Source organism: Tursiops truncatus, chromosome 13 (assembly GCF_011762595.2).
Source record: "Tursiops truncatus isolate mTurTru1 chromosome 13, mTurTru1.mat.Y, whole genome shotgun sequence".
Taxonomy (NCBI): Eukaryota; Metazoa; Chordata; class Mammalia; order Artiodactyla; family Delphinidae; genus Tursiops; species Tursiops truncatus.
Genome location: NC_047046.1, coordinates 22888585 through 22911494, shown reverse-complemented (window position 1 = coordinate 22911494; position 22910 = coordinate 22888585). Strand labels below are relative to the sequence as shown.

At 57.9% G+C, this 22910-nt stretch overlaps 1 protein-coding gene across 1 annotated transcript; it reads left to right on the top strand.

Moving 5' to 3' along the window:
• The first annotated feature begins 11395 nt into the window (after nucleotides 1–11395).
• On the top strand, nucleotides 11396–14150 carry OSM (oncostatin M). The gene is made up of 2 exons (XM_033837929.2): nucleotides 11396–11923; nucleotides 12546–14150. The coding sequence occupies exons 1-2, from the start codon at nucleotides 11819–11821 to the stop codon at nucleotides 13128–13130; spliced, it is 690 nt and encodes a 229-aa protein (XP_033693820.2). The 5' UTR covers nucleotides 11396–11818; the 3' UTR covers nucleotides 13131–14150.
• Nucleotides 14151–22910: the final 8760 nt, after the last annotated feature.

Genomic DNA, 22910 nt, shown 5'->3' with positions numbered 1-22910 from the left:
GTGTGTCTCAGTGTCCATGTGTCCTTGTACTTATGGCTCCATGTCGGAGGTCTGGATGTCTGTGGCTGTGCATGCATCCAATTTCTTATAAACATCAGCTGTGTGCCTGGCTCCGTGTCTGCATGTGTCCTGTGTATGTGTGGCTGGTGTGTGCATCTATGCCTGTGTGTGAGCATTTGTGGCATGTATTTCTGTGTGTCTGTTTTTGTCTGTGGCTGGGGCAGTTTTTCTATGTCCACGTGTGCGTGCACACGTCTGCATCTTTTGTTTTCACATTCACACCTGTGCCCGTGTACACCCTCTTGTCCACTTTCCTTCTGGGGACCCACTTCCCTCAGGGCCCCCTGCTCTCCCTCTCCCTGATAGCAGAAGGCCCAGCTCCCTGCCGTCCCCTGGGGAGTGGTGGGCTGTGCTGCCCAGCCCCCCAAGCCCTACCTCTTCACCACTGCCCTCCGCCCCTGGCCGCCTTCCCCCCAGCCTCTCCCGTCTCCCTCTTCCCTCTCTGCCCACTTCTCTGTCCCTCTTCTGTCTACAGCCCAAAGGGAGTCTAGCCCTGCTTTCTGTCCCCCTGTGCATATGCCCCTCAGCCTGAGCTCTCTGCAGTGACCCAGCCCCAGTGCCCTCTGCAGCCCAGCACCCCCCATTTCCCAGCTGAGTCAGCCCACGGTTGTCCTTGCCTGTGTGGCCACCCCAGACCTCCCGCTGGTCTCCCTGCTTGGGTCTCCCTCTCCTCTGGCTGCAGAAGCATATTTTCCCCAGCACTAGTGTGCTCCCTCCCTCCCCTGTCTCCAGCCTTCCGCAGCCCCCCTGCTCTGTCTTTGAGACCAGCACCCCCACCCCCACCCCACCCCTGGCCCCCCTCCCCCTCCAGTGTCTCACCTATGCTTGCTCTCTCCTCACACCAGGAGCCTCCACTCCAGGCAGCTTCCAGGCCCTGTCCTGAGCTGGCATACCCTGGCCTTTTAAATTTAGGTGTGCCTTTTCTAAGTTGACAAGAGCCCATGCACAGGGACTTCCCTGGTGGCGCAGTGGTTAAGAATCCTCCTGCCAGTGCAGGGGACACACGTTCGAGCCCTGGTCCGGGAAGATCCCACATGCTGTGGAGCAACTAAGCCCGTGTACCACAACTACTGAGCCTGTGCTCTAGAGCCCGTGAGCCATAACTACTGAGCCCATGTGCCGCAACTACTGAAGCCCGTGTGCCTAGAGCCCATGCTCTGCAACAAGAGAAGCCACTGCAACGAGAAGCCCACGCACCACAACGAAGAGTAGCCTCCCCGGCTGCAACTAGAGAGAGCCCGTGTGCAGCAACGAAGACCCAACCAAAAATAAATGAATAAATACATTTATTTAAAAAAAAAAAAAAAGCCCATGCACAGGTGCTCACTGGGCAATAACACAGGAGGGGCTGTGGGAGACCCTCTGACTCTCCAGCCCCTTTGGAGTCGACTTCCTGCTTCCCAGCCTCTTGGTTTTCCTGGAGTCGTGTTCTTAACTCTGCCTTAAATTTTTATTTAATTGAAGTGAAATTCACATAATATAAAGTTGACCATTTAAAAGTGAATAGTGGGACTTCCCTGGCAATCCAGTGGTTAAAACTCTGCGCTCCCACTGCAGGGAGCACAGGGTTCGATTCCTGGTTGGGGCATGATTGCGCAGCACGGCCAAAAAAAAAAAAAGTGAATAGCTACCTCAGTGGCATTTAGTACATTCACAGTGTTATGCAACCATCACCTCTTTCTAGTTCCCAACACATTTTCATCACCCCAAGAGGAAACCTTATACCCCTTAGCTGTCACTTCCCACTCCCCTCCCCCAACCCCTGGCAGTCACCAATCTGTCTTTATGGATTTCAGTATTCTGGACATTTCCTGTAAATGGAATCATCTAATATGTGACTTTTGGTGTCCAGCCTTCTCACTCAGCATGATGTTTTTTGAAGTGCATCTGGGTGGGAGTGTGTGTCAGTACTTTATTCTTTTTATGGCTGAATCATATCCCATTGTATGGACATAACCACTTTTTTTATCCATTATCTGTTGATGGACATTTGGGTTCCCACATTTTGCCTGTTAAACTCTGCCTTCTTGACTGTGGGGATGCCCCGCAGTTGTGTTTAATGCCACACACTGTCCCCCTTCTCTTCCTTACACACTTGTCTGTGGACAGGGTGACCTGGCGCCAGCTGGTCACACCCCATCACCCATTGAATGGCCACCAGCTGGCCCTTGGACAGAGCAAGCTTTGATGGCCTTTTCTCCCCTTGGAGCTGCAGGAGGTTTGTTTTTTCATATCAAGATAAATGCTCAGAGTTTCCTTAGCGTGTCCCCAAGAACAAGAAGAGGAAGAAAGCAAGTCTTCCCAGCACCTGTCCCAGGTCATTTCCTCCAGACCAGTAATCGGCATCCCTGCAAGTGAGTCCTGCCTCTGTGTCCCAATTTGTAGACAGCCCCATGAGGACCCTGGCTTGTTCCCCCATCTTCTTCCAGCTGCATTCTCTGTTGATCAAAGCTTCTGAGCTTTGTCTGCAGCTGGCACCCAGAGCAGGCGCAGCCCATCCTACTTCCTCCCTCCGTGCCCTCCACCCCTCCTGCCCCCAACCTCATGCTTGTGAGGACTAAGGACTCCCCATGGCAAGTGCCGGGAAACCGGCTCAACTAGCAGAAACGGGACTCTCATCACGTCCTGTGTAGTTGGGACCTGCCATGTGGTTGGCCCTGGCTTTCTGCAGGGACCAGGGACTCAGGGAAATCCCTTGGCCTTCCTGGCTGCACCAGCCACCCTCTTGCCCACTCGGCAGGACCCCACCCCCGCCTCGTGACGTCCCAGCGCAGGAACCCCAGCCACGTGAGGGAGGCGTGTCTCCTGGGTCTGCCGTTATTCCTGGGAAGGATTCTGATTGGACCTGCTCAGGACGCAGGTGCATTGCTAAACCCCGGGGTACCACGAAGACCAGGCTGGGTTGGACCCCTCCTGGGGCAAGAAAGGGGCAGCCTGGCAAATGGGTCTTCCAAGCCCCTCCATGTGCTGGATATCGGCCTGTGTGTTTATTCATCCTTCACGGTAACTTCACCCTCCTGTAGGTTAGCCTTGTCTTTCTTGCTGATTTATCCCTGGCACCTGGCCTGGTGCCCCCCCCCCCCCCCGCCACTGTTACTTATTAAATACAGGTTGAATGAGGGACTGTAGGATTGTCTCCAGTGAAGACCGGCCCCTTTCTACGAGACTGTCAGGTGCCGCTTATGTAGAATTTGTTCTGAAATGAATTCTTTAAAGGAAGCAGGAGAAATGCCTTGGCTTTTTCTTTTTCAGTTTGTTTCTCCAGGAAAGTGTTGAAATCTGCAGTGGCTAAAGAATAGGTTTTGAATTCGCTTTAGAAAAATCATCATAAAAGAAAAAGTGAGTGTCTTTAAAGTCGAGGCTTCCTGAAAAAAGAGATCACATGCTTTGGTGTATTGTGAGTGATATGATTCTGATGTCCTTGGGGAGAGGGCATGAGAAAGGCTCCAAGAGGGCCTGTTCCCACCTGGCAGCGAGGTGGGCTTGCAATTTCAGAGGCCTGGCTGCAGGTGTACTGGATATGGGATGGGGCTGCACTGGGGCCCTGAAGCCTGGGGCTTCGGCAGATGGCCATGCATCCATCCGTTCACTAATGATTTATTGGGCACCTACTACGTTCTGGGGCCTGTGCTGTGCTCTGGAGACAGGCACCCTCTTGGAATTTACAGTCTGGCTGGGGAGACAACTCCACAGTTGTAAGAGTTTACAATTCTGAAAAATGCTACGGAGACGGGTACGTGGTACTCTGGGGTGGGGTCAGGGAGCAGGAACCAGACTGGGGTAAAGGAAGGTCACTGGAAGAGGTGAAGCTTGGACTGAAACTTGTTGTCTGATGGCAGTTCAGTAGGTGGAGTGTTCAGGCAGTGGGTACAGCATGTGCAAAGGCCCTGGGGTGAGAGCTCAGCTCCTCTGTGGGGCTGAGGAAGGTCAGAGAAAGTGGTGGGCTAGAGAGCTGTTGGGTGAGGCTGGGGAGGTGGGCAGGGCCTGGGGGACTGAGGTGATGACTTTGGCCTTATCCGAATGGCAACAGGAAGCCAGGCAGTGTTTTGAGCAAGAGGATGGGACCAAGCTGTGTTGTACAAGCCCCTCCGGAGGGGCTGCAATGGCAGCAAAGTGGTTTTGTGGTGGCTTGGTTTTCCCCTCCCTCCTTGCCTTCCTCCCTCCCTGTTCGACTTCCAGCCACACCAGCTGTTCTCTAAACTGGTCCAGTGAGGTCCTATTTGCCCATCAGCTCATGCAGTTCTCTCAACGTGGAATTTGTAGCATTTCTTTTCTGCCTTTCCGCCAATGAAACCAACGTTGTCTTTGCAAACCTGCAGAAATACTGACCTCCGTCGCCAAGTCCTCCCCAGGCAGCCACCCCCATGAGAGCCAACCTCCCCTCTCCCGGCTCTGGGAGCCGCTGGTTTTTGTTTCTGTTGAGCCTTTGCTCCCTCCCAGCTGTGTGACCTTCCGCCAAGTTCCCCACCTCTCAGGCCTCAGTTTCCCCACGTACTGGGCGGAGACCATGATTTCTGCCTCATTAGGAGGTTTTGAGGATTCAGAGATCTGGCCCACGTGAAAGGGCCAGAACTGGGCCCGGCACCCAGAAGAGCTGCAGAAATGGTCTCGAATGTCACCACTGGGCAGACAGCACGTTCCTGTGACATCAAGACATTTTTGGCAAGAATGTGATGTTTCGGGACTTCCGTGGTGGTGCAGTGGTTAAGAATCTGCCTGCCAATGCAGGGGACATGGGTACAAGCCCTGGCCCGGGGACGATCCCACATGCCGTGGAGCAACTAAGCCCATGCCACAACTACTGAGCCTGAGATCTAGAGCCTGCGAGCCACAACTACTGAACCTACGTGCCACAACTACTGAAGCCCTCACGCCTAGATCCTGTGCTCTGCAACAAGAGAAGCCACCGCAATGAGAAGCCTGTGCACCGCAACGAAGAGTAGCCCCCGCTCGCTGCAACTAGAGAAAGCCCGTGCATAGCAACAAAGACCCAACACAGCCAAAAATAAATTTATTTAAAAACAAAAAAGAATATGTTTCAAAATAGGCGTCGTATGTTGTCATTATGAGAAAAGTCAGAACTCCATTGGACTTCCTGATCCAGTTTAATGATTAGGTTTTCTTTTCTTTACAGAGCCATCTCAGTGTTTAGAGCTGCCATGGGACCCCTGGGGCGTTATAGGGTTGTGGGTTCTTTGTGGTCATCTCGCCTGTCCCCAAATCTTACAGAGGGGCCCCTGGGCTCAGAGAGGGTGGCCTGGGGGTGGGGGCCGTCTGCACCCTCAGCTCCTGGTTATCCCACCTCAGAGTAGACGAATCAGCCCCCACCTGCCTTCCTCTCGGCCTAGGGGTTCGCCATGGCAGGGCCTGGTCTGGGGGCCGATGGCTGGCGTGAGGCTCCTGCACAGTAGCCAGTTCCCCCCCCCACCTCTGCCCTTCCCTGAATAGGTGTTCAGGCCCCTGGAAGGAGGACCAGTCAGTCACCCAACTGGGCGGAGCCACTGGGTGCAGGGGAGGGCATGGAGTCTCATCCCCATGGACATACCAGGTCCCAGAAGAACTGTGGCAGGTCTTGAGTCAAATGACCCCCCAGCTGACAGTGACCTCAGTGACCTCGTGGGGGCCCTGGAAGATCCTTGCTCACCCGGTGTTTATGTAACACGTGTTTCCCAACCGCCCTCAAAGTCACCCTGTGACATAAGCAAATGCGCACCTTCATCTGCCCCAGTGGCAGGAGGGATAAGTGGTCATCGGACACTTGCTATGGGCCGGGCACTGGCGTGCACTCTTCACTGAATTACACTGACCATCCAGTAAGGCAGCATTTGCTCCTGCATTTTCAAAATTGAGATACAATTCACATACCATCAAATGCATTAAAGTGTATAATTCAGTGGTTTTCAGTATATTTACAAGACTGTGCAGTCATCTAGTTCAAAAACATTTTCATCCCCCCAAAAGAAACCCCGTACGCATAAGCTACTACCCCTGTTCCCCAGATCCCCCACTCCCTGGCAACCACTAATCTACTCTCTGTCTCTATGGAGTCACCTATTCCGGACATTGCCTATAAACAGAATGTTATGTGGCCTTTCGTCAATTTTTTTTTTGGCCGCGCCGTGTGGCATATGGGATCTTAGTTCACTGACCAGGGATCAAACCCACACCCCTTGCAGTAGAAGCGTGGAGTCTTAACCACTGGACTGCCAGGGAGTCTCTATGTGGCCTTTTGTGACTAACTTCTTTCACTGAGCATGATGATTTTGAAGTTCATCCACATTATAGCATGCATCAGTACCTCATTCCTTTCTGTGGCTGAATAATATTCTATTGTATGGATAGACCACATTTTAAAATCCATTTTCTGTTGATGGGCAGTTGGGTTGCTTCTACATTCAGGCTTTTGTGAATAAATGCCGCTGTGAACAATTGTGCACAAGTTCTTGCGTGATCATATGATTTCAGTTCTCTTGGGTGTATACTCAGGAGTGGAATTGTTTGTTGTATGACATTTCTATGTTCACCATTTGAGGAAGAGACATATTTTTTCCAAAGTGGCTGCACCCTTTTCCATTCTCACCAGCAGTGCACAAGGGATCCGACTCCTCCACGTTCTCTCCAACACTTCTTATTGTCTGTCTCTGATTATAGCTGCCCTGGTGGGGGTGAAGTGGCATCTCATAGTTTTGATGTGCATTTTCCGGATTCCTAATGATATTGATCATCTTTTCAGGTACTTCTTGGCCATTTGTGTCTGGTTTGGAGAAATGTCTGTTCAAATCACTTGCCCATTTAAAACCTGGGTTGTTTTGTCTCTTTAGTACTAAGTTGTGGCACTTCAGTCTACAGAGGGGAAACTGAGCCTCAGAAAGGGGGTGTGACTGGGCCAGGAACACTGGGCCCACAAGCAGATGGAGACCAGAACTGGGTTGATCTCTGCCCCCCACCCCGCCGGCCTCTGCATCCAGCCCAGTGACCCCCTGCTCCAGTGTTGGCCTGCCCCTCAGGCCATGCCGAATCCTGTCCTTGCGTTTAAAGATGGAGGGCTCCCCAGCCGGAGGGTGGGCCGGAAAGGCAAGGAAGCAGCAGCTCTGAGGAACCAAGCCGGGCCTCTCTTCCCCTCCGAATCACGCGGACCTGCCTGACGTGGCCTGGGAAGAGGGGACAGCCCGGACCCTGTGGTCAGGGAACCTATTTATACCGGCAGGGCCGTGTTGCAAGCCCTTCCTGCTGGCGAGAGGGACGTCACCGGGCGCTGACCTCACCAGAAACGCTGACGCATCTTCCCCTCACGCTTTGCTCGGTTGGGGAGCGGGGCCTCCTCACCTTGGGGGCACTCCCCGCCCTCCTGCACATCACGGCTCCGGGTTCCCCCTGCCAGTGTCCCACCCAGCTCCGGGTTCCCCCTGCCAGTGTCCCCGCTCCCTGCTGCCCTCCAACCATGCCCTCTTCTTGCAAGCTTTTAGGGGCTGAATTGTGTCCCTCAAATTCGTGTGTTGAGGTCACAACCCCCAGCACCACAGAATGTGACTGTCTTTGGAGATAGAGCCTTGAAAGAGGTAATCGAGGTCAAATGAGGCTATTGGGTGGGCCCCACTCCAACATGACTGGTGTCATTATAAGGAGAGATCAGGACAGACATACACAGAGGGGTGACCATGGGAAGAGACCATGAAAAGGCGGCTGTCTACAAGCCAAGGAGAGAGGCCTTAGGATGAAACCAACCCCGCCGGCACCTTGATCTCAGACTTCTAGCTCCAGGACTGTGAGAAAATACCTTTCTGTCATTTAAGCCCCCCAGTCTGTGGCATTTGGTTATGGCAGCCCAAGCAAACTAATATATAAGTTTAAAGCCTCGTGCTCAGAGCGAGGTCTTTCAGATGTGACAGTCCTAGTTTGAATGCCCCCCTCCTCTTAAAGATTTCTACAAAGGGCAACTGAAGGAGGGGCGACCTCAACGTCTCTGGGTCTTGGAGGCCTCTTTAAACCGAGGAGATCTTATGGCTTCTGGACCGAGGGGTGAAAGCACCGGGCTGTCCCACGACTGTGGAGGTCGGTCAGCAAGGAGCCCCTGAGAGGGGCACGAAGCTCTCCAGCCAGACCTGGCTCTCCTGCCTGGAGCCCGGCCCTGAGCTTCTCCGAGCTTCCGTTTCCTCGTTAAAGAGAGCTGAGGCATCCCTGCCGGCCGCTCTCCCTCCCAGGGCTGTAGCAAGATGAGATCAGAGATGTGAAATGAAGCAGGATCCCGGACTGGCCGGGGCCCCAGGAAGCCGCCTCTTGGAGGTGGGCACCGAGATGAGAAATCGAGCGGAAGTGACGTTCTTGGGAGGAGAATCCGGAACTGGGGTGGCGGATTCCACCCTCAGGGGTGGCAGAATCCGCCCTCAGGGGTGGCAACGGTGTGATGAGGACCATGCTGGGCACCAGGGAGTGGGTGGGGGTGAGGAGAAGCCTCCTGGCGGTGGGGTGCCTCTGGTTTTGCCCACTGCTAGATCCTCAACACCTGGCAAAGCGCGCGGCCAAGTGAAAGTTTGTTGACTGCATAAATGAGCGATGTGGGTGTGTCTGCAGAGGGGAGGGCTGGTGGGAACGGCCTTGGTGGTGATGATGGGTGCCGGGGTGGTGATGGGTGGGAGCGTGCCTGGCCCTCCTCCTTCTGGCCACCTTGGCTTTCCTAGTCCAGGCTCCACAGGGCCTGAGCAGCTCAGGCCTCCCTGGCAGCCCTCAGGGGCCCCACCCTGGCTCCTCAGCCTTTGACATCCTCCTCCCCACCGAGCTCCTCAGGGTGCAGGCCAAGGACCCTCGTCCAGGTCTGCTGGATGTGCTGGGGCTGCCGGGCATGGCATGCAGGCCGGGGCCAGCCCCTCCACCCCCTCATCTGCCCTCTCCTAGGCCTCAGTTTATCCTGCGCTGAAGCAGCAGGTTGGCTCGGGAGGTGCTGTCTCTGGCCCCTTCATTCATCTGTGAGAAGCAGAGGACTGACTCAAGATCACTATCTTTCAGAGAAAGTGAAACCTGGTCCCCAACGGTCGCCGCAGCAACTCCCCATCTCCTCCGGCCCCCCACCCCACCTCCCGACAGCTAGTACTTAGAATCAGACTTTCATCTTTCCTTTTGCCTTCAAAGGGCGTTTGCCTTGTATGTCCATGACTGCAGCAGCCCTGTGAGGTGGCTGGGAAATACTTTTCGAATCCTCATTTTACGGTGGGTGGGTGGGGCTCTGAGGCCCAGAGAGGTTAAGCGACTTGCCTTGGATCACACAGCATGTCAGTGGGCTTGAACCCTAATTTCCTGTTTCTCTTGCCTCAAGTGCCTGGTTCTCCCTAGAGGGCCCTGTCTATAGAAAAAGAGCCTGGCTGTGGGCAATGGGCCTGGGATGGGGAAGGCTGGTTATGTGAGGGGTGCCTGGTGGGGGAAAGGAGATGGCTGAGAGCCCCACTGGAGGATGCAGGTCCTGGGGCCAGAACCACAATCTCGGGGCTGCCAGCCTGGGTCTGGCTCTGTGCCCAGAGCCCGGTGGTTTCCGCTCACAGATGTCCCAACAGCCCGGGCAGGAGGGCGGGAAGGGCACTCAAGAAGGAAGATGTCTCGCTCCCTTCAGCCCCAAACCACAGAGGCCTGTGAGGCCGATGGCTCCTGGGCTGGGACTGGGCTGTGTGCCCTCCAGGAGCCCAGCTGGTGGACTCTCCCTTCCACCCTGGGCACAGCCCCCTGCAGCGAGCATGGACCCCCTTGCTCCCTGCTCACCCCAGGAAGGCTGAGGCTGCGGTTTGCATCATCCTTGGGCGTGGGGCTGACCTCGAAGAACGAATTCGAAGAAAACAGGAGGAGGAGCAGGCATGCCACCGCACCCAGCGCCCATTGGCCGCCTGTGGAAACTTTGGTTTTTGGGGTCATGTTCCCAGAAGGCCTGCCCTCCCCCCTCCCCCTCCCCACCCACCTCACGAGGTGTTGGCCAATCCTCCCGGCGGGCATAAAGTGGCTGCCAGCCCGCAGGGCTCCAAGCCTGGAGGTGTCACCCCCGGCAGGCGCAGGCCAGAGCTCGGTCACCCAGCATGCGGGCACAGTGTATGCGGAGGACACTGCTCAGTAAGTACTTCCTTCCTCCCCACCAGCACCTGCTTGCTGTGCTCATGGGTGCCAGCGGGGAGCAGGGGCACCCTCTGTCCTCCAGGAATAGGGGAGGCCAGGCGCCGGGCAGAGGATGCTGAGAAGGGGAGAGAGCCAGGGGGTCAGGCAAAGAGAGGGATCCACTGAGAACAGAGCATCTTCACAGGGTAGAGAAGGATATTACCAGGGGGCTTCCACGGGGAGGGTGATGTAGAGTCAACTCTGGGAGCAAGGGAGTGAAGGAAGGGGATCACTGCGGGAGAAGCCAGGGAAGCAGGTGGGAGGTGGGAGATGTGCTGGGGCAAAGGAGGAAGCCGCAGAAGCTGAGCAGCATCATGGTGTGATGTCTGGAAGGGCTGTGGAGCCTCCTTCTTGCCCCGATTTGGAGGCTCTGGGATGAATGGACACTGTCAGCCGGGCCTGGGGGCCCTGGAGCCCACACAATCACACAGCGCACATAGCCACACCCACAGGATGACATGCACACAGAGTCACGTGACGTCATCTGGAACCCTCAATCTCACCAATCTGGGAACCCCCACATGCAGCCCGGGGCCCCTGCCCTGGATGGGACACAACGGTTGTGTGTGGCCAGCTGTTTCCTCGAGCCTCGCACAGATCTAGACGCACACCCATGCAGGCACCCTAGTCCCACGTGCGCTGTGCCCACACCAGCCCCCCTGCCCGAGCCCAGCAGCAGGTACCTGGGGGCCGGCGAGGGCTGCCTGGTAGTCATTGTGCCTAGGCGCCTGGCCCCTTGGCCTCCCCAGCAGCATCTTCCCCAAGGGGCCACAGTTCTTAGGAAGGGAAGGTGGTGTCACTGCCTTCCGGGCCATTGCGCCACAGGCCCTTCCGACCACGTGGCTGCCAGGGCCTTGTGGGTGGGTGGGGGGAGGCAGGGGAGTGGTAATTATACCCGCCCCCCAGAATGTTCTGGCTCACAGCATCTCTGGTGGGCCTGACAAAAGTGGCCACTTACGGAGAGAGGAGGGAGGCCTGAGAGATGGGGTCACGGGCTGGCCTTGGGTGACCCGAGCAAGCCCTTCTCCTTTGGAGCCTTGGTTTTCCTGTCAGTCAAATGGGGGCATGGACGAGATGGTCTCACGTATCCTTTCCAGATGGAAACTTTGGGTGGAAAGGCAGCCTCTCCTGGTTCTGCAGACATAGATCAAGGTGTCTAGCTGCTCCTGGGCTGCAAAATCCTCCAGAGCGCACCTGCGTGGGGGGGTGGGGTCTGTTACAGCAGGTTCAGGGCCTGCAGCAGTGGTCACCCCTTAGCCCAGAGGACTTGCAGGGAGCAGCCCCACCTGGGCCACCCCAGGTCAGCTCCTGAGTTTGGCAGGCTTGACTCTAGCCAGGCCCCACCACCTCTTCTCAAAGTCTTACTTGGTGAATTGCAACCACTGTTTTGGGTGTTGGGCAGTGACTCGCTGGGAAGGTGGTGGAGCTCCCAGCAGGTAGCCCCGTGCATGCACCGTGCCCAGCCCCGCCCCCAATGGCAAAAAGCTGGGGATGATGGGCTGTGCCCTCTGAGGCCCGCTTGAGTGACCTCCTCTCTGAAAGGCACCCACCTGTGGCTTCCTCACTAAGGCAGGTGACATGTCCCCTCTCTGCCCCAGGTGTGATCCTCGGACTCCTGTTCCTGAGCATGACGGCCACAAGCAAGTGCTTGGGCAAGTACCATGAACTCCTCCTGCAGCTCCGGCGTCAGGCAGACCTTATGCAGGACACCAGCACGCTCCTGGACCCCTATGTGAGTGACCGGCCCCTGGGGGCATCTCAGAGAACTGTGGGGTTAGGGCAGCAGTGAGTCCCAGAGAGGACAGGCCCAAGCCCTACTCAATCTGAGGCTGGGGGGAAAACGAGCCTCCGCGTTATTCCTGGGCCACGGCGAACATCCCAGGCCTAACCCTGAGATGCCAAGTAGGCAGTGCAGCTCCCCCAGCTTAGTGGGCCTGGAGTGTGAACCCCAACTCCATTGCCTCATTCGTCCATTTGCCCCATGTGCTCACTGCACACCTACCACGGGCCTTGTTCTAGGCACCGGGATGTAGCAGTGAACAGTCCCACCCTCCTGAGCTCATGTCACCTCCCGTCACCTCCCCAATGACACACCTCATGCCACAATCACCACCTGTGTGGTCACCCCTCCAGCTCCCTGGCATACCTCTAACCTCACCTGCAGTGATCCAGGAGTCCTCGCCCCTCTTCGGCCTCAGTTTCTGGATCTGTACAATGGGAGGATTGGAAGGGGGGGTACATGAGGTCCAGCAGTTCAAGGCTGAGCAGAGCAGGTTCATGTGTGTGTGTGTGTGTGTGTGTGTGTGTGTGGTGGGGGCTCCAGCTCTCACCCCTGCATTGTCTTTTCCCCACAGATCCGCATCCAAGGCCTGGACACGCCAGGACTGAAGGAGCACTGCAGGGAGCGCCCCGGGGCTTTCCCCAGCGAGGACGCCCTGCGGGGGCTCAGCAGACAGGGCTTCCTGCAGACCCTCAATGCCACGCTGGGCCTCGTCCTGCACAGACTGACTGCTTTGTATCAGGACCTCCCTGAAGCCCAGCAGTTGGTGGGACTGAACATCCGCGGGTTCAGGAGTAACATCCATTGCATGTCCCAGCTGCTGCGCAGCTCCTCAGAGGCAGAGACACCTGAGCCCACTCAGCCAGGCCCCGGGCCCACGCCGCCGCCCACACCGCCCTCAGACGCCTTCCAGCACAAGTTGAAGAGCTGCAGGTTCCTGCACGGCTACCACCGCTTCATGCACTCTGTGGGGCAGGTCCTCCAGGAGTGGGGGGAGAGCCGGAGCCGGAGCCGGAGCCGGAGCCGGAGCCGGAGACACAGCCCCTGCCGGGCCCCTGGAGACACAGCCCTCGCCAGGCCCTGCAGAGGGGGGGCCCGCAGGACGTGGCCCTTCCGGAGGGACAGGAGACTCATGCCGAGGGGACAGCTTCCCCGGTAGCCTTAGGGTGAAACGTCAGCAGGTACTCTGCAGGATGGCGCAGCCCCAGGGCCTGCCATCATGCTCTCCTCTGTTCCCCGCCTCTCAGAAGTGCACTTTAAGGGGTGGGAGCCGTGCAGCCCCTCTACCTCCTCTGGGCGGGGCTAGGGACATAGGGTCAGGCTGTTGAGCCCCCCAGCCCTGAGTTCCTCAGTCTGGTGGGGTGGCCAGGTCAGGTCCACACGGGGCCAACTTTCCATTGATTCAGGGGTCTGATGACACAGGATGACTCATGGCCAGACTGGCTGCCACCCCCTGCTCTGCTGCCCGGAGGCCTGCCGGACTGTCCCTCTCATGACTTGCAGGGCCGTTGCCCCCATACTTCCTCCTTTCCCTAGTGGCCTGGTTCCAAGGCAGGGAGGTCAGGGCCTGAGCTGGCCTCCTATGCCTCATCACGTCTCGGGCCAGACCCCTGGATGTCTGGATGACCTCACTTTAGGCAGCTGTGATGGGGCAGAGTGCACTAGAAAGAGCACTGATTTGGGGGGGTCCAAGGTTGGTCCCTAACTTGCTGTGTGGCCTCAGCAAGGCCACTTTACCTCTCTGTACCTCAGTTTTCTCTTTGTGATTCGAAGGGCTTGGGGGCCATGTACAGCCCTCTCTGCCTGTCAGTTGCTGGGACTCTGTGACATAGGGTGGATATCAAATTCTCTCCATACATGGGGATACGCAGTACAGATGGCCACTGGGCACAGACTGAGTTCTCTGGAAGAGACCTCCTAGCTAGCACCTGGAAGCGCCTGGTCTTGGGTCTTGGGTGCTAGCTGCTCCCCCTGGTGGTACATCGTGGTATTTTCTTATGCTGAAACCATTGCCCTCCTGGAGGGGGTCCCAGAAGCTGCTGGGCCAATTCCTTGGAGGGACATGACTAATTTATAGATTTTTTAAATCAGTTTTTATCTGTTTCCTATTTATAAGGCTTATTTATAATGTGTATTTAATGTTAATATTGTGCCAACATATATTTAAAACTTGCCTGGTTTCTAAAGCCCCTGTGTCTCTCTGCTGCCTTGTGGGACAGGATTTGGGGGAGCCTCTTGGCGGGGGGGTCCCTATGTGGTAAGGCCACAAGCATCCACCACCTGGGGCCTGGGCTGGGGGGTCCTTGCTCTATCCAGGAAGGGAAGTCGCACACCCCAGTCAGCTGGGGGCAGCTGGGGGCTCTGACTGTGGGGCATCTCAAACGCAGACAAGGTGTTTGTTGTTTCTGAATGGGTCTCTCTTGAGAAGCTGGGGACCAGGGGTGTTGGGGTTTGGGAGCCAGAGGGGAGGGAGGAAGGATGGAGTGTATGGGTTGCTCTGGGCCCTTGTGGGTGTCTGGCTGGGGGTATGTGTGCTGATGTGTGTTGTGTGACACAGACAAGATAATAATAGATCCTGCCTCACATGTGGCCTGTAACCTGGTAGGTGCTTGAAACTGCTTCCTGAAGGGCCCCGGGGTGGATAGGGATTCCACCTGGCTCTCTCCGGATGCTCAGGGCCCCGCCTCGGAAGGGTCATCTATAGGCTGATGACATGCTGAGGCAGCGGCTACAAAGGAAGGGCTCACAGAAGCCGATGAACGTGACCTGGATCAGTCCCATTTCTGGTGGGAACAGGACTTAACATGGGGTGGAAGAGAGCCCTGTGTGGGACTCCCCGCAATAGATATAACCCACTTTGCAGATGAGAAGACCGAGGCTCAGAGAGTTTCAGTCCTCAGAGCAAATTTACTGGGGGCGGGCACATTTTAAATTCAGGCCCGTTAGATGCCAGGGCAGGAGCATCCTCCTGTTACCTTTCAGCCTCTGTAACTCTGCTGACAATTTCACGAGTCCCCGGGGGCACGGAGCTCCCAAGTGTGGGGGCAGACAGACAACAGACAAGCAAAAGAACCAACAGGAGCATCTGAGGTTGCAGTGTGAGCTTGAGCTTGGCAAAAGAAAGCGGTGATGTAATAGAGAGTGAGAGTCAGGTGACGTGGGTTGTCAGTGTGGTGCCTGGAAGAGGTGATGTCTACTCTGAGGACTGAATGACGCACAGGAGAAGGGGTGGAGCCTGTAGGTGGCAGGAAGAGCTAGGGCAAAGGCTCCGAGCATTCAAGGATGAGGATATAGTGAGTGAGAGCATTGCTGATTTATCAAAAAGGCCCAGAGAGGGGAAGCATCTTGCTCAATGTCACGGAGCGAGTTAGTGCAGTGCTGGGGCTAGAACTCCAGGTCTCTTACTCCCAACCAACAAGCGCCCAATATATTCCAGGCTGTTTACCAAGCGCTTAGTAAGGGTCTCTACTGCCCCCCAATGGGCTCTCTCTTGCTCTCGGGCTCCTGCCACACCAGCCACTTTGGGGATCCCAATATGCCCAGGGTACCCTCCCACCACAAGGTCTCTGCCTGTGCTCTTCTCTCTGTCTGCAATGCTGTGCTCTGGTTTTTGGTTAGTGCATCCTCGGCTATTCTTACCCCCATCCGTGTTCTGGGTCTAACAACTTGGTTATTTTTTTCCTCAAAACTGTCGCGTGGGGGGCCTCTCTTGGTTTGCTTTGCCGTCTGCCTCCCCCGCTAGCCTGGAGTCTCCAAGGATGGAGACCAACCACATCTGCCTTGCTCTGCTCTCAGCACAGTACCTGGCACCCAGCAGGAGCTCAGTGAGGAGCAGGGCAGGGAGCCTGGCCTAGACAGGCGCTACCCACGTGTGGCCAAGGGCAGGGGCTGGCCTCTGCTCTTTTCTGCTGCACCCCCAGCATGGGGGTGGGGGACTTTCCTCGGGCTGGGCTGCTGGGAATCTCTGGGTGGGAGGTGGCAGACACCGAAAGCCAGGCACCCTCAGGTTCCCGGAGCAGAAGGGGAGTTGGCACTAAGGCAGCATGTGGTTGCCCACGGAGAGGATAGAAGTTGGTCTGTGGAGGAAGAGCTGGGAAGCCCAGGGTAGTTGTTCTTCACCCCTGCCTGGGCCCCCTGCCAGCCTCTAGAGAGGTGGCTAAGCCCCGGGAGAGGTGTCTGGGGCTGCTTTGAACTGGAGCTGCACCCCCCCAGCAGGAAGCAGATCAGGGAGCCCCAGACTCTGGGGTGGGGTTCTTGGGGGTCCTATCAGTGAGGACTTGTCAATTCCACGCTGTCTTCTGATGAGACCACAGCTGCAGGTGCCATCTCCAGCCTGGGCCCAGATCCACAGACCCAGCTGCCAGAGCATCTGCTGGGTGCCCTGTGGGTGCCTCAAGGCTGAACTCAGGCCCAAGCCCACACCTTTCTGCTTCCTAATCGCCCCCACTGAAGTTCCAGAACCCCAGCGCACCTCCCTCAACCTCCCTTAGCCTCAACCTCTTCTCTCCCCATTGATCCTGTGATTTCTCCAACACCCTATCCCTGGCACGTGCCTCCTTCTCTTCCCACCGCCAACCAGGTCCTGACTCCCTGGACACATCTCACTGTCAGGTCTTCTGCTCACAAAACTTCGATGACTCCCTCCCATCCTGCTGCCCGAGGCATCGATTCCAAACTCCTCAGCACAGCCAGCCAGGGCCCTGCTCTCAGGCCCACCCAACCTTGCCAGCTCATCTCTGCATTTGCTACATGCTCAGCTGGCCCCCAACACATCCAGGCATCCTGACCTCCCAGTGCCTGCATTTCCCCCTCCCCCTCCTCCCGCCCTCCCAGGCCCCTCCTCCTTAACTCCCCATTGAGTGGCTGGCGGGGCTTCCCTGGGGCTTTGGGCAGGGCAGCTTGCAGGGGTTGTTTCTGGTGTCTGCACCTGGAGTCAGAACGAGCCCTCTTGGATCGTCACCCCCCCCACCTACTACAGCGACAACTGCTGTGAGATCAGGGTTCCCATGACCATCCGGCATGAGGGGTAGCGGGGGAGGGGTTCTAATAATGCTTTTGTGCCACAGTGTGAAGCTGATCCCCCACAAGGCATGCTTTTCCCAGAGTGGCGATGCCCTGTGAGCCTGCAAATAGCATATGCTCCCCCAAGTGGCTCATGTGAAGGGACAAAGCAGCAGCAGGCCATGGGCGAGCTGGTACAGGGTCAGGGAGATAAGGAGTCCTCGGGCAACCCTGCTGCTGGAATCGACCACAAGCTGGGTTTTCTTTTCTTTCTCAAGTTTTTCAGGGTGACAGTCACAGCCCCTTAGTCAACCCTCAACATGACACACACGGATGGAAAGTTTCCTGGGACGGGGGGGCCCTCCAGGGAAACTGCAGGAAAAAAGGCAAGGATGGGGTGCCAGCACTTATAGTCTGTCTAAAGAACAAACTCCCGGCTTGCAAACGGCAGATCTGGGCCTCTGGCCTCCATAGCCTCAGCGCCTTCGCTGCCCGCCAGTTCTGATGTGATTTGAACGCTCTCTCTCTCAAGGGACAGGAAAGTACTTGGGAGTTCAGCAAAATGACTTCAAACCCCAGCCCCGTGGCCCGTGTAACCTCCGGGCTGAGCCTCGGCTTCCCTGTCTGCACAACAGACTCAGGTAATTGGACACCTCCCAGGCCAGAGCAGAGATTTTCTGGGAAACAATGCAACGCAGGGTCTGTTGGCGCTGCCGTCATAAGCTGTCACAGAACAGGTGCCCGAGCCACGTCCTCTTTATTTTCTCTCCCTCATTTTCCCTTTTCCTTGTTGGTTTCTTTCTTCACAGCTCTTCTGTCTTTGTTCCTGTCCCCCCTTCTCACCGCCACCACCCACGCCAGTCCTGGGACCCGGAGTGCCCACAGAACCCCTTTTCCATGCTGAGGAAAGGGTCACAGTCCACGGTCAGAGTGGGGAGGCCCTGGGCTCAGCCAACCCCGCTCCCTGCTTCCTGGGGCGTCCCCGAGGGCTGGGCTCCACTGACTCGGGGAGGGGCGAAGGTCTCTGAGGGAGGGGGTTGGGCAGGTGGGGCCCCAGAGCCCGTGGAGGAGGGCGGACCAGATGGGCCAGGTGGCTCCCGGGTTCTGAGGTGGGTGCCAGGGCAAGGAGTGGTCGCTTGAGGGGCACCGTGTCCGGGGGTTGGCTGCAGCCCTGTGACTCTTCCAGGGATGGGGACAAGGGGACATGGCCCTGGTGCACACGGCCTGTGGCAGGTCTGAGTCAAAACACCTAAGGCCGACCCCGGCCGGTCATGTGGAGGGCTGCCCAGTCATCGCCTTATGCCAGCCTGGATCACCCTGGCGGGCTGGGCGCGGCCAAGTCAGCCGTGAGTCAGGCCCCGGCGGCCTCGCCACGCAGCACAGGGCAGGGGCCGCCGGGCCCAAGGACGACCCCTCCCCACCCCTGGCCCTGCTTCTCCCCTCAACCAGCCTGAAGACCCTGCCCCACCTGTGTCAGGTGCAGTCTGGCCAGGGACCTGGGCTTCCCGGTCCCTGTTGCCCCCAACCCTTCAGCCAGGGGGTGGGGTGGAAGTGGGGGGAGCCTCGGGGCTACTCGGCCCTGGACGGGAAGTCAAGTCGGGGGCGGGGTGAGGAGCTGTCTCCAGAGAAGATTCAGCAGGAGAGAGAAGCAGAGGAGCCTGGCCCAACGTCGATGGTGCCCCACTGAAGACCCAGCAAGCACCCCGCCAGACGCTGGAGGGTCCGGTGCGGCACAGACCACGGTAGGCTTCCCCGAATTTATCCTCAGCACAGGCAAACATCACCTTTTCCCTCATGTGTCGGGGGCACCTGATGGCCCACCCGGCTCTCCAGGCCTCAGTCTCCCCGACCGCGTAATGGGCATGGTAAGATGTGCCCTGCACATCTCTCTGAGCCTGTGGAGGTAGAGTTCAGACCAGATGTGAAAGTGTCATGTGGACACCTGAGGGGTTAAAGATCATGGCAGGTTTAGAGGGCAGAGGAGAGAGTACTGGATGGGGAGGCCGGAGTCCTGGCTTTGTCATCCCGAAGGGGTCACCCCTGGGGGTCTTGATTCCTGGATTCCCAAGGGGCCCTCAAGTTCCCTTTTCCCCAGAGCAGTGGAGGGTTCTGAGTTCGTGGCAGCCTAGCTTTCCCTGGGATGGAGACCTGGCAGGTAGAGGGTCCCTGTCCCCCCAGAAGGGGCTGTGGTGGGTCACAGGGTGGCCCCCGCCTGCCTCTGCTTTCGGGAAAAGAGAGTGAGTCTTTGCTAAAGTGAAGTCTCTCAAGGGAGGCTCTGGGGTGTGTGGTCGGTCAAGGTCATGACCCCTACGCTTTTGACCTTGACCCAGAGAGGACTCGACCTCTCTGTGCTTTGCTTACTCTGTAAGATGGGCTTAACTGTGGGGGCACCAGCTCATGGGACCATGCAGGGAGAAAGGAGAAATGTAAGTAAAGTCTTCACAGAGTTTGGCACCGGGGGGCAGAGGGGCAGGCGGCACCTTGGCATAAATAACCTGAGAAGGGGTTGGACCCCAATCTTGCCATCAGCAGTTCCCCAGGACTGGGGAGAGGCTCCTGGGAGGGCAGGGACATTGTCCCCAGAACCTGTCCTGGGTGGGGATTAGGTGGTCCTGGGGCTTGAGGGGGGTGGGAAGGGACAGAAGTCCCCCTCCTCCCCCTCCTCTCCCTCCTACCCCCCCCACCCCCGCCCCTCCTCCCAGAGCTCCCACTGGATGGAGGCACGCAGCCCCCACCCCAGGCCCGCTGCATGAGGTCTCTGGCTCCCCCTTGTGGCCAGTCCTCAATGCACACCCCCCACCCCCACCCCCACCCCGCCGCCAGGTGCTCAGCAGGGCAGAGGCCCCTCCAGGACCCCTCTGCTGGCCTCCTTCCCTGCCCTGGCTGACGGCCTCGGCCTACCCTCCATTCCGAGCCCCAGGCATCTACCCCAACTTCCTCAATCCCCAAATCCTGCCCTGCCCAGCCCTAAGGGAGGCACTGACCCAGTCAGGTGGACCCAGGGCTGGAGGTGCCCCTGCCACGGTGCCTGCTGCCCACTGGTCAGTGGGGGGCGCTGCAGCCCGCGGCTTGGGGCTAAGCTCAGTGGCTGAGTGCTGGCGAGCGCTGAGCCGCGAGCCCCGGACCTGGCCCTCACCCCCGCTGCGTCCAGCGCTCCAGGGTGCCTGGGAGGCTTTCTCTATCCTCTACAACCCCATCCCGTAGTTTACACCTCAAAGAGCCTTTCTGGATCCTTGGAGACGGATGGCCTTCTCTAGGCTGGTTTTACAGACGGGAAAACCGAGACTCCTAAAAGGTTCTTTCTGGAATCCCCACTGCTAATCAGGACTAAAACCTGGGATTCTTGACTCCTTGTCTGGGAACCTGAGGGAGGCACGCAGCCCACATGTTGTTGGGGATGTGCCATTAATCTGTGGCCTTGGAAAAGTCACTTCCCCTCTCTGGGCCCCACCTGTGAAGTTTTAACAGCTAAGATAATAATACTATCAGTCACTCAGGCATGTCTTCTGTGCTGCAGGGTTTCCCAGAGGGTGATGCTAACCTCTCAGGTTGACAACATTGTGTCGCATTTTATACTCTTGGAACTGGGGTCTGAGCAATGAGGTCACATGTCTGAGGCCATGAGTGGCAGAGCTAGGACTGCCCTTGAGGCCTGGCTGATTGAAGAGACCACCAGCCCCACACCCCTGACACCCCCCTCATTATTTCTGACCTTTTCCCTTTGCAAGTGGGGACATGGAGGTGGCAGAGGCCAGGGTGGTCTTTAAGTTTCCCAGGCTAACACCACTTTAGGAGGTAGGTGGGCTCTTGGAGGGGAGCCTAAGGGTCAGGAACTACAGGCCACTGTCCTCCCTCTATGTGAGGGTCTCCTGCTGCCAGCCTGCTGACCAGAGTGGACTCTGGGGAGACCACAGCCACTGAGGGGCTTGCGGGACTCCAGCTCTCTAGACAGTCCACTGTGATCCTGGGGCGGGCGTGGTCCCACCCAGAAAGGGAGGAAGCGGAAACGGGGTCCAGGGGTGGGGCAGGGGTGGAGGAGGCCAGGCTGGGCAGGAGATCAGAGCGGGATTGTGTCATGGAGTCCTGCAGCTGATAAGCAGCTGAGCGGCCGGCCCAGGCAGAAGGAGGGGATCCTGGGGTTGACTCATCCTGGGGACCCCCCTGGCCCCCTGCTGCCAGTGAGCCCTGGACCACACTTGGCCTCCTGGCTCCAGTTTGAGGGAGGCTGTGGGGTCGTGGGCTGGAGAGCTCGCTCCATCGCACCCTGTGTGACCTTAGGCAAATCGTTCAACTTTCTGAGCCTCAGTTTCCATGTCTGTAAAACCAGGATTAAAGTGTCTCCCGTGGGGATGGGTGTTAGGACCGGAGATAACAGGGGACTCTCGTGAGTGCTTTGCTTGCTTTGGGGGATGCAGGCAGGAGAGAAGCTCATAAGGCCTTTGGGGTCAGTGATGGGCCAGCTACGTGCCACAGAAAGCATGGGAAGCAGGGCTGGAGTGGCTCAAGGGTGCAGGGTAGTGGGGACGGGTGTCATACCCAGGTTACCTGGAGGACAGAGGGGGCAGCCTGGCCCTCTCCTCTCGGCTCCCCCCAGCTCCTCCCCTACCTGGTCCTGTCCCTCCCTGACTTCAGGGAGCTCATCTTTTCTTCTCTTCCCAGGAGGAGGACGGTCCAACCTCAGCCGGGCCTCAACCCCTCTATCCTCCCTGCCCATTGGGACTGGGCTACTCTACTCTTTCCATCTTATCATCAGGCCTGAGGCTCACATCACCTCCCACCCACCATCCTCAGAACGGTTTCCTCAGTCCGTGCTGGCGCTGAAGGACGGTTTGGGGAGAGGGCCTGGCTGCTTCCCTGACATCAGCTCTGGGGTCGGGTCAGGGTGGCCCCAGTGAGCTTGTCTGGGGGAGGGGACGCCAGTCCCCACCTCAGGGCCAGCCGGTTTCAGGCTGAGTGGGTCCGCGGGGCTGCTTCCTGTTCTGTTTATTGCCTCTGAGTTCAGGAAATCACTGAGTGAAACATCCTCCCCCCTCCCCCCACCAACCCCGAGATTATTTAATAGGAGCCGGGCTGTGGTCTCTCTCTTTTGGAAAATCCAGTGGGAGAAGGAAGCTGTCAGCTCAGCTCTGACATCAGCTTAGTCCCTGAGCCAAGAGTCAGGGTGGCCAGGGCAGGGGGGCGGCGCTGGGGCGGGGTGGGGAGGAAACCAGCTGCTGGTGGCCCCCGTGACGTGAGGCTGCCACAGAGTTCCCAGGGGCGGGGGCTGGAGGGTGAGGAGCAGGGATTGTTGGAGACACACTCGGGGGCGCGCGCGCGCGCACACACACACACACACACACACAGGGTCACGCCTCCCCACACGTGTCCAGAGACCCCTGGCACGCACAGACTCACATCCACTGGTACAGGATCCAGGCACACGGTCACACACACACTCACACAATCACACAGGGGGCTCACAAAGTCAGCCAGAGGTGTGTCCACCCCGACTCCCTCCCAGCCACACACACACACACGCACACATACACGCACACACGGCCAGACACAGCCCAACACAGACACACAGCCACACAAACGGCCTCACCACACACGCACACACATGCAAATGCCCACTCGGCGGAGAGACAGACCCAAGGGGAGCCCGGCGGGCACTCCCAGAAATGGGCTGGGCCTCTGGGCCACGGGCTACCCTGGAGCGGGGACTGCAGCCGCGTCCCCCTCCCGCTGCCCGAGTGAGGATGAAGAGCTCGGTGGCAGAGTGAGGAAGGCCTGTGACTATTCCGGGCCCCACCCGGGCAGGGCCGGGCGGGGTGGGGAGCCCGGGGATCTGAGGCTGCGGAAGGGAGTGGATGGTGAGAGGCCAGGCCGTGGGAGGGCCTTTGTCCTGGCATCGGGTGATGCCAGGCCTCCACCCCCGACCGTGAGCACCTGCCCAGCC

Bases quoted from the DNA above. Each gene is read 5' to 3' on its own strand.
- OSM (XM_033837929.2), top strand. From the start codon at position 11,819: ATGACGGCCACAAGCAAGTGCTTGGGCAAGTACCATGAACTCCTCCTG. The intron at 11,924-12,545 runs GTGAGTGACCGG...TTTTCCCCACAG, and splicing joins GCACGCTCCTGGACCCCTAT to ATCCGCATCCAAGGCCTGGA.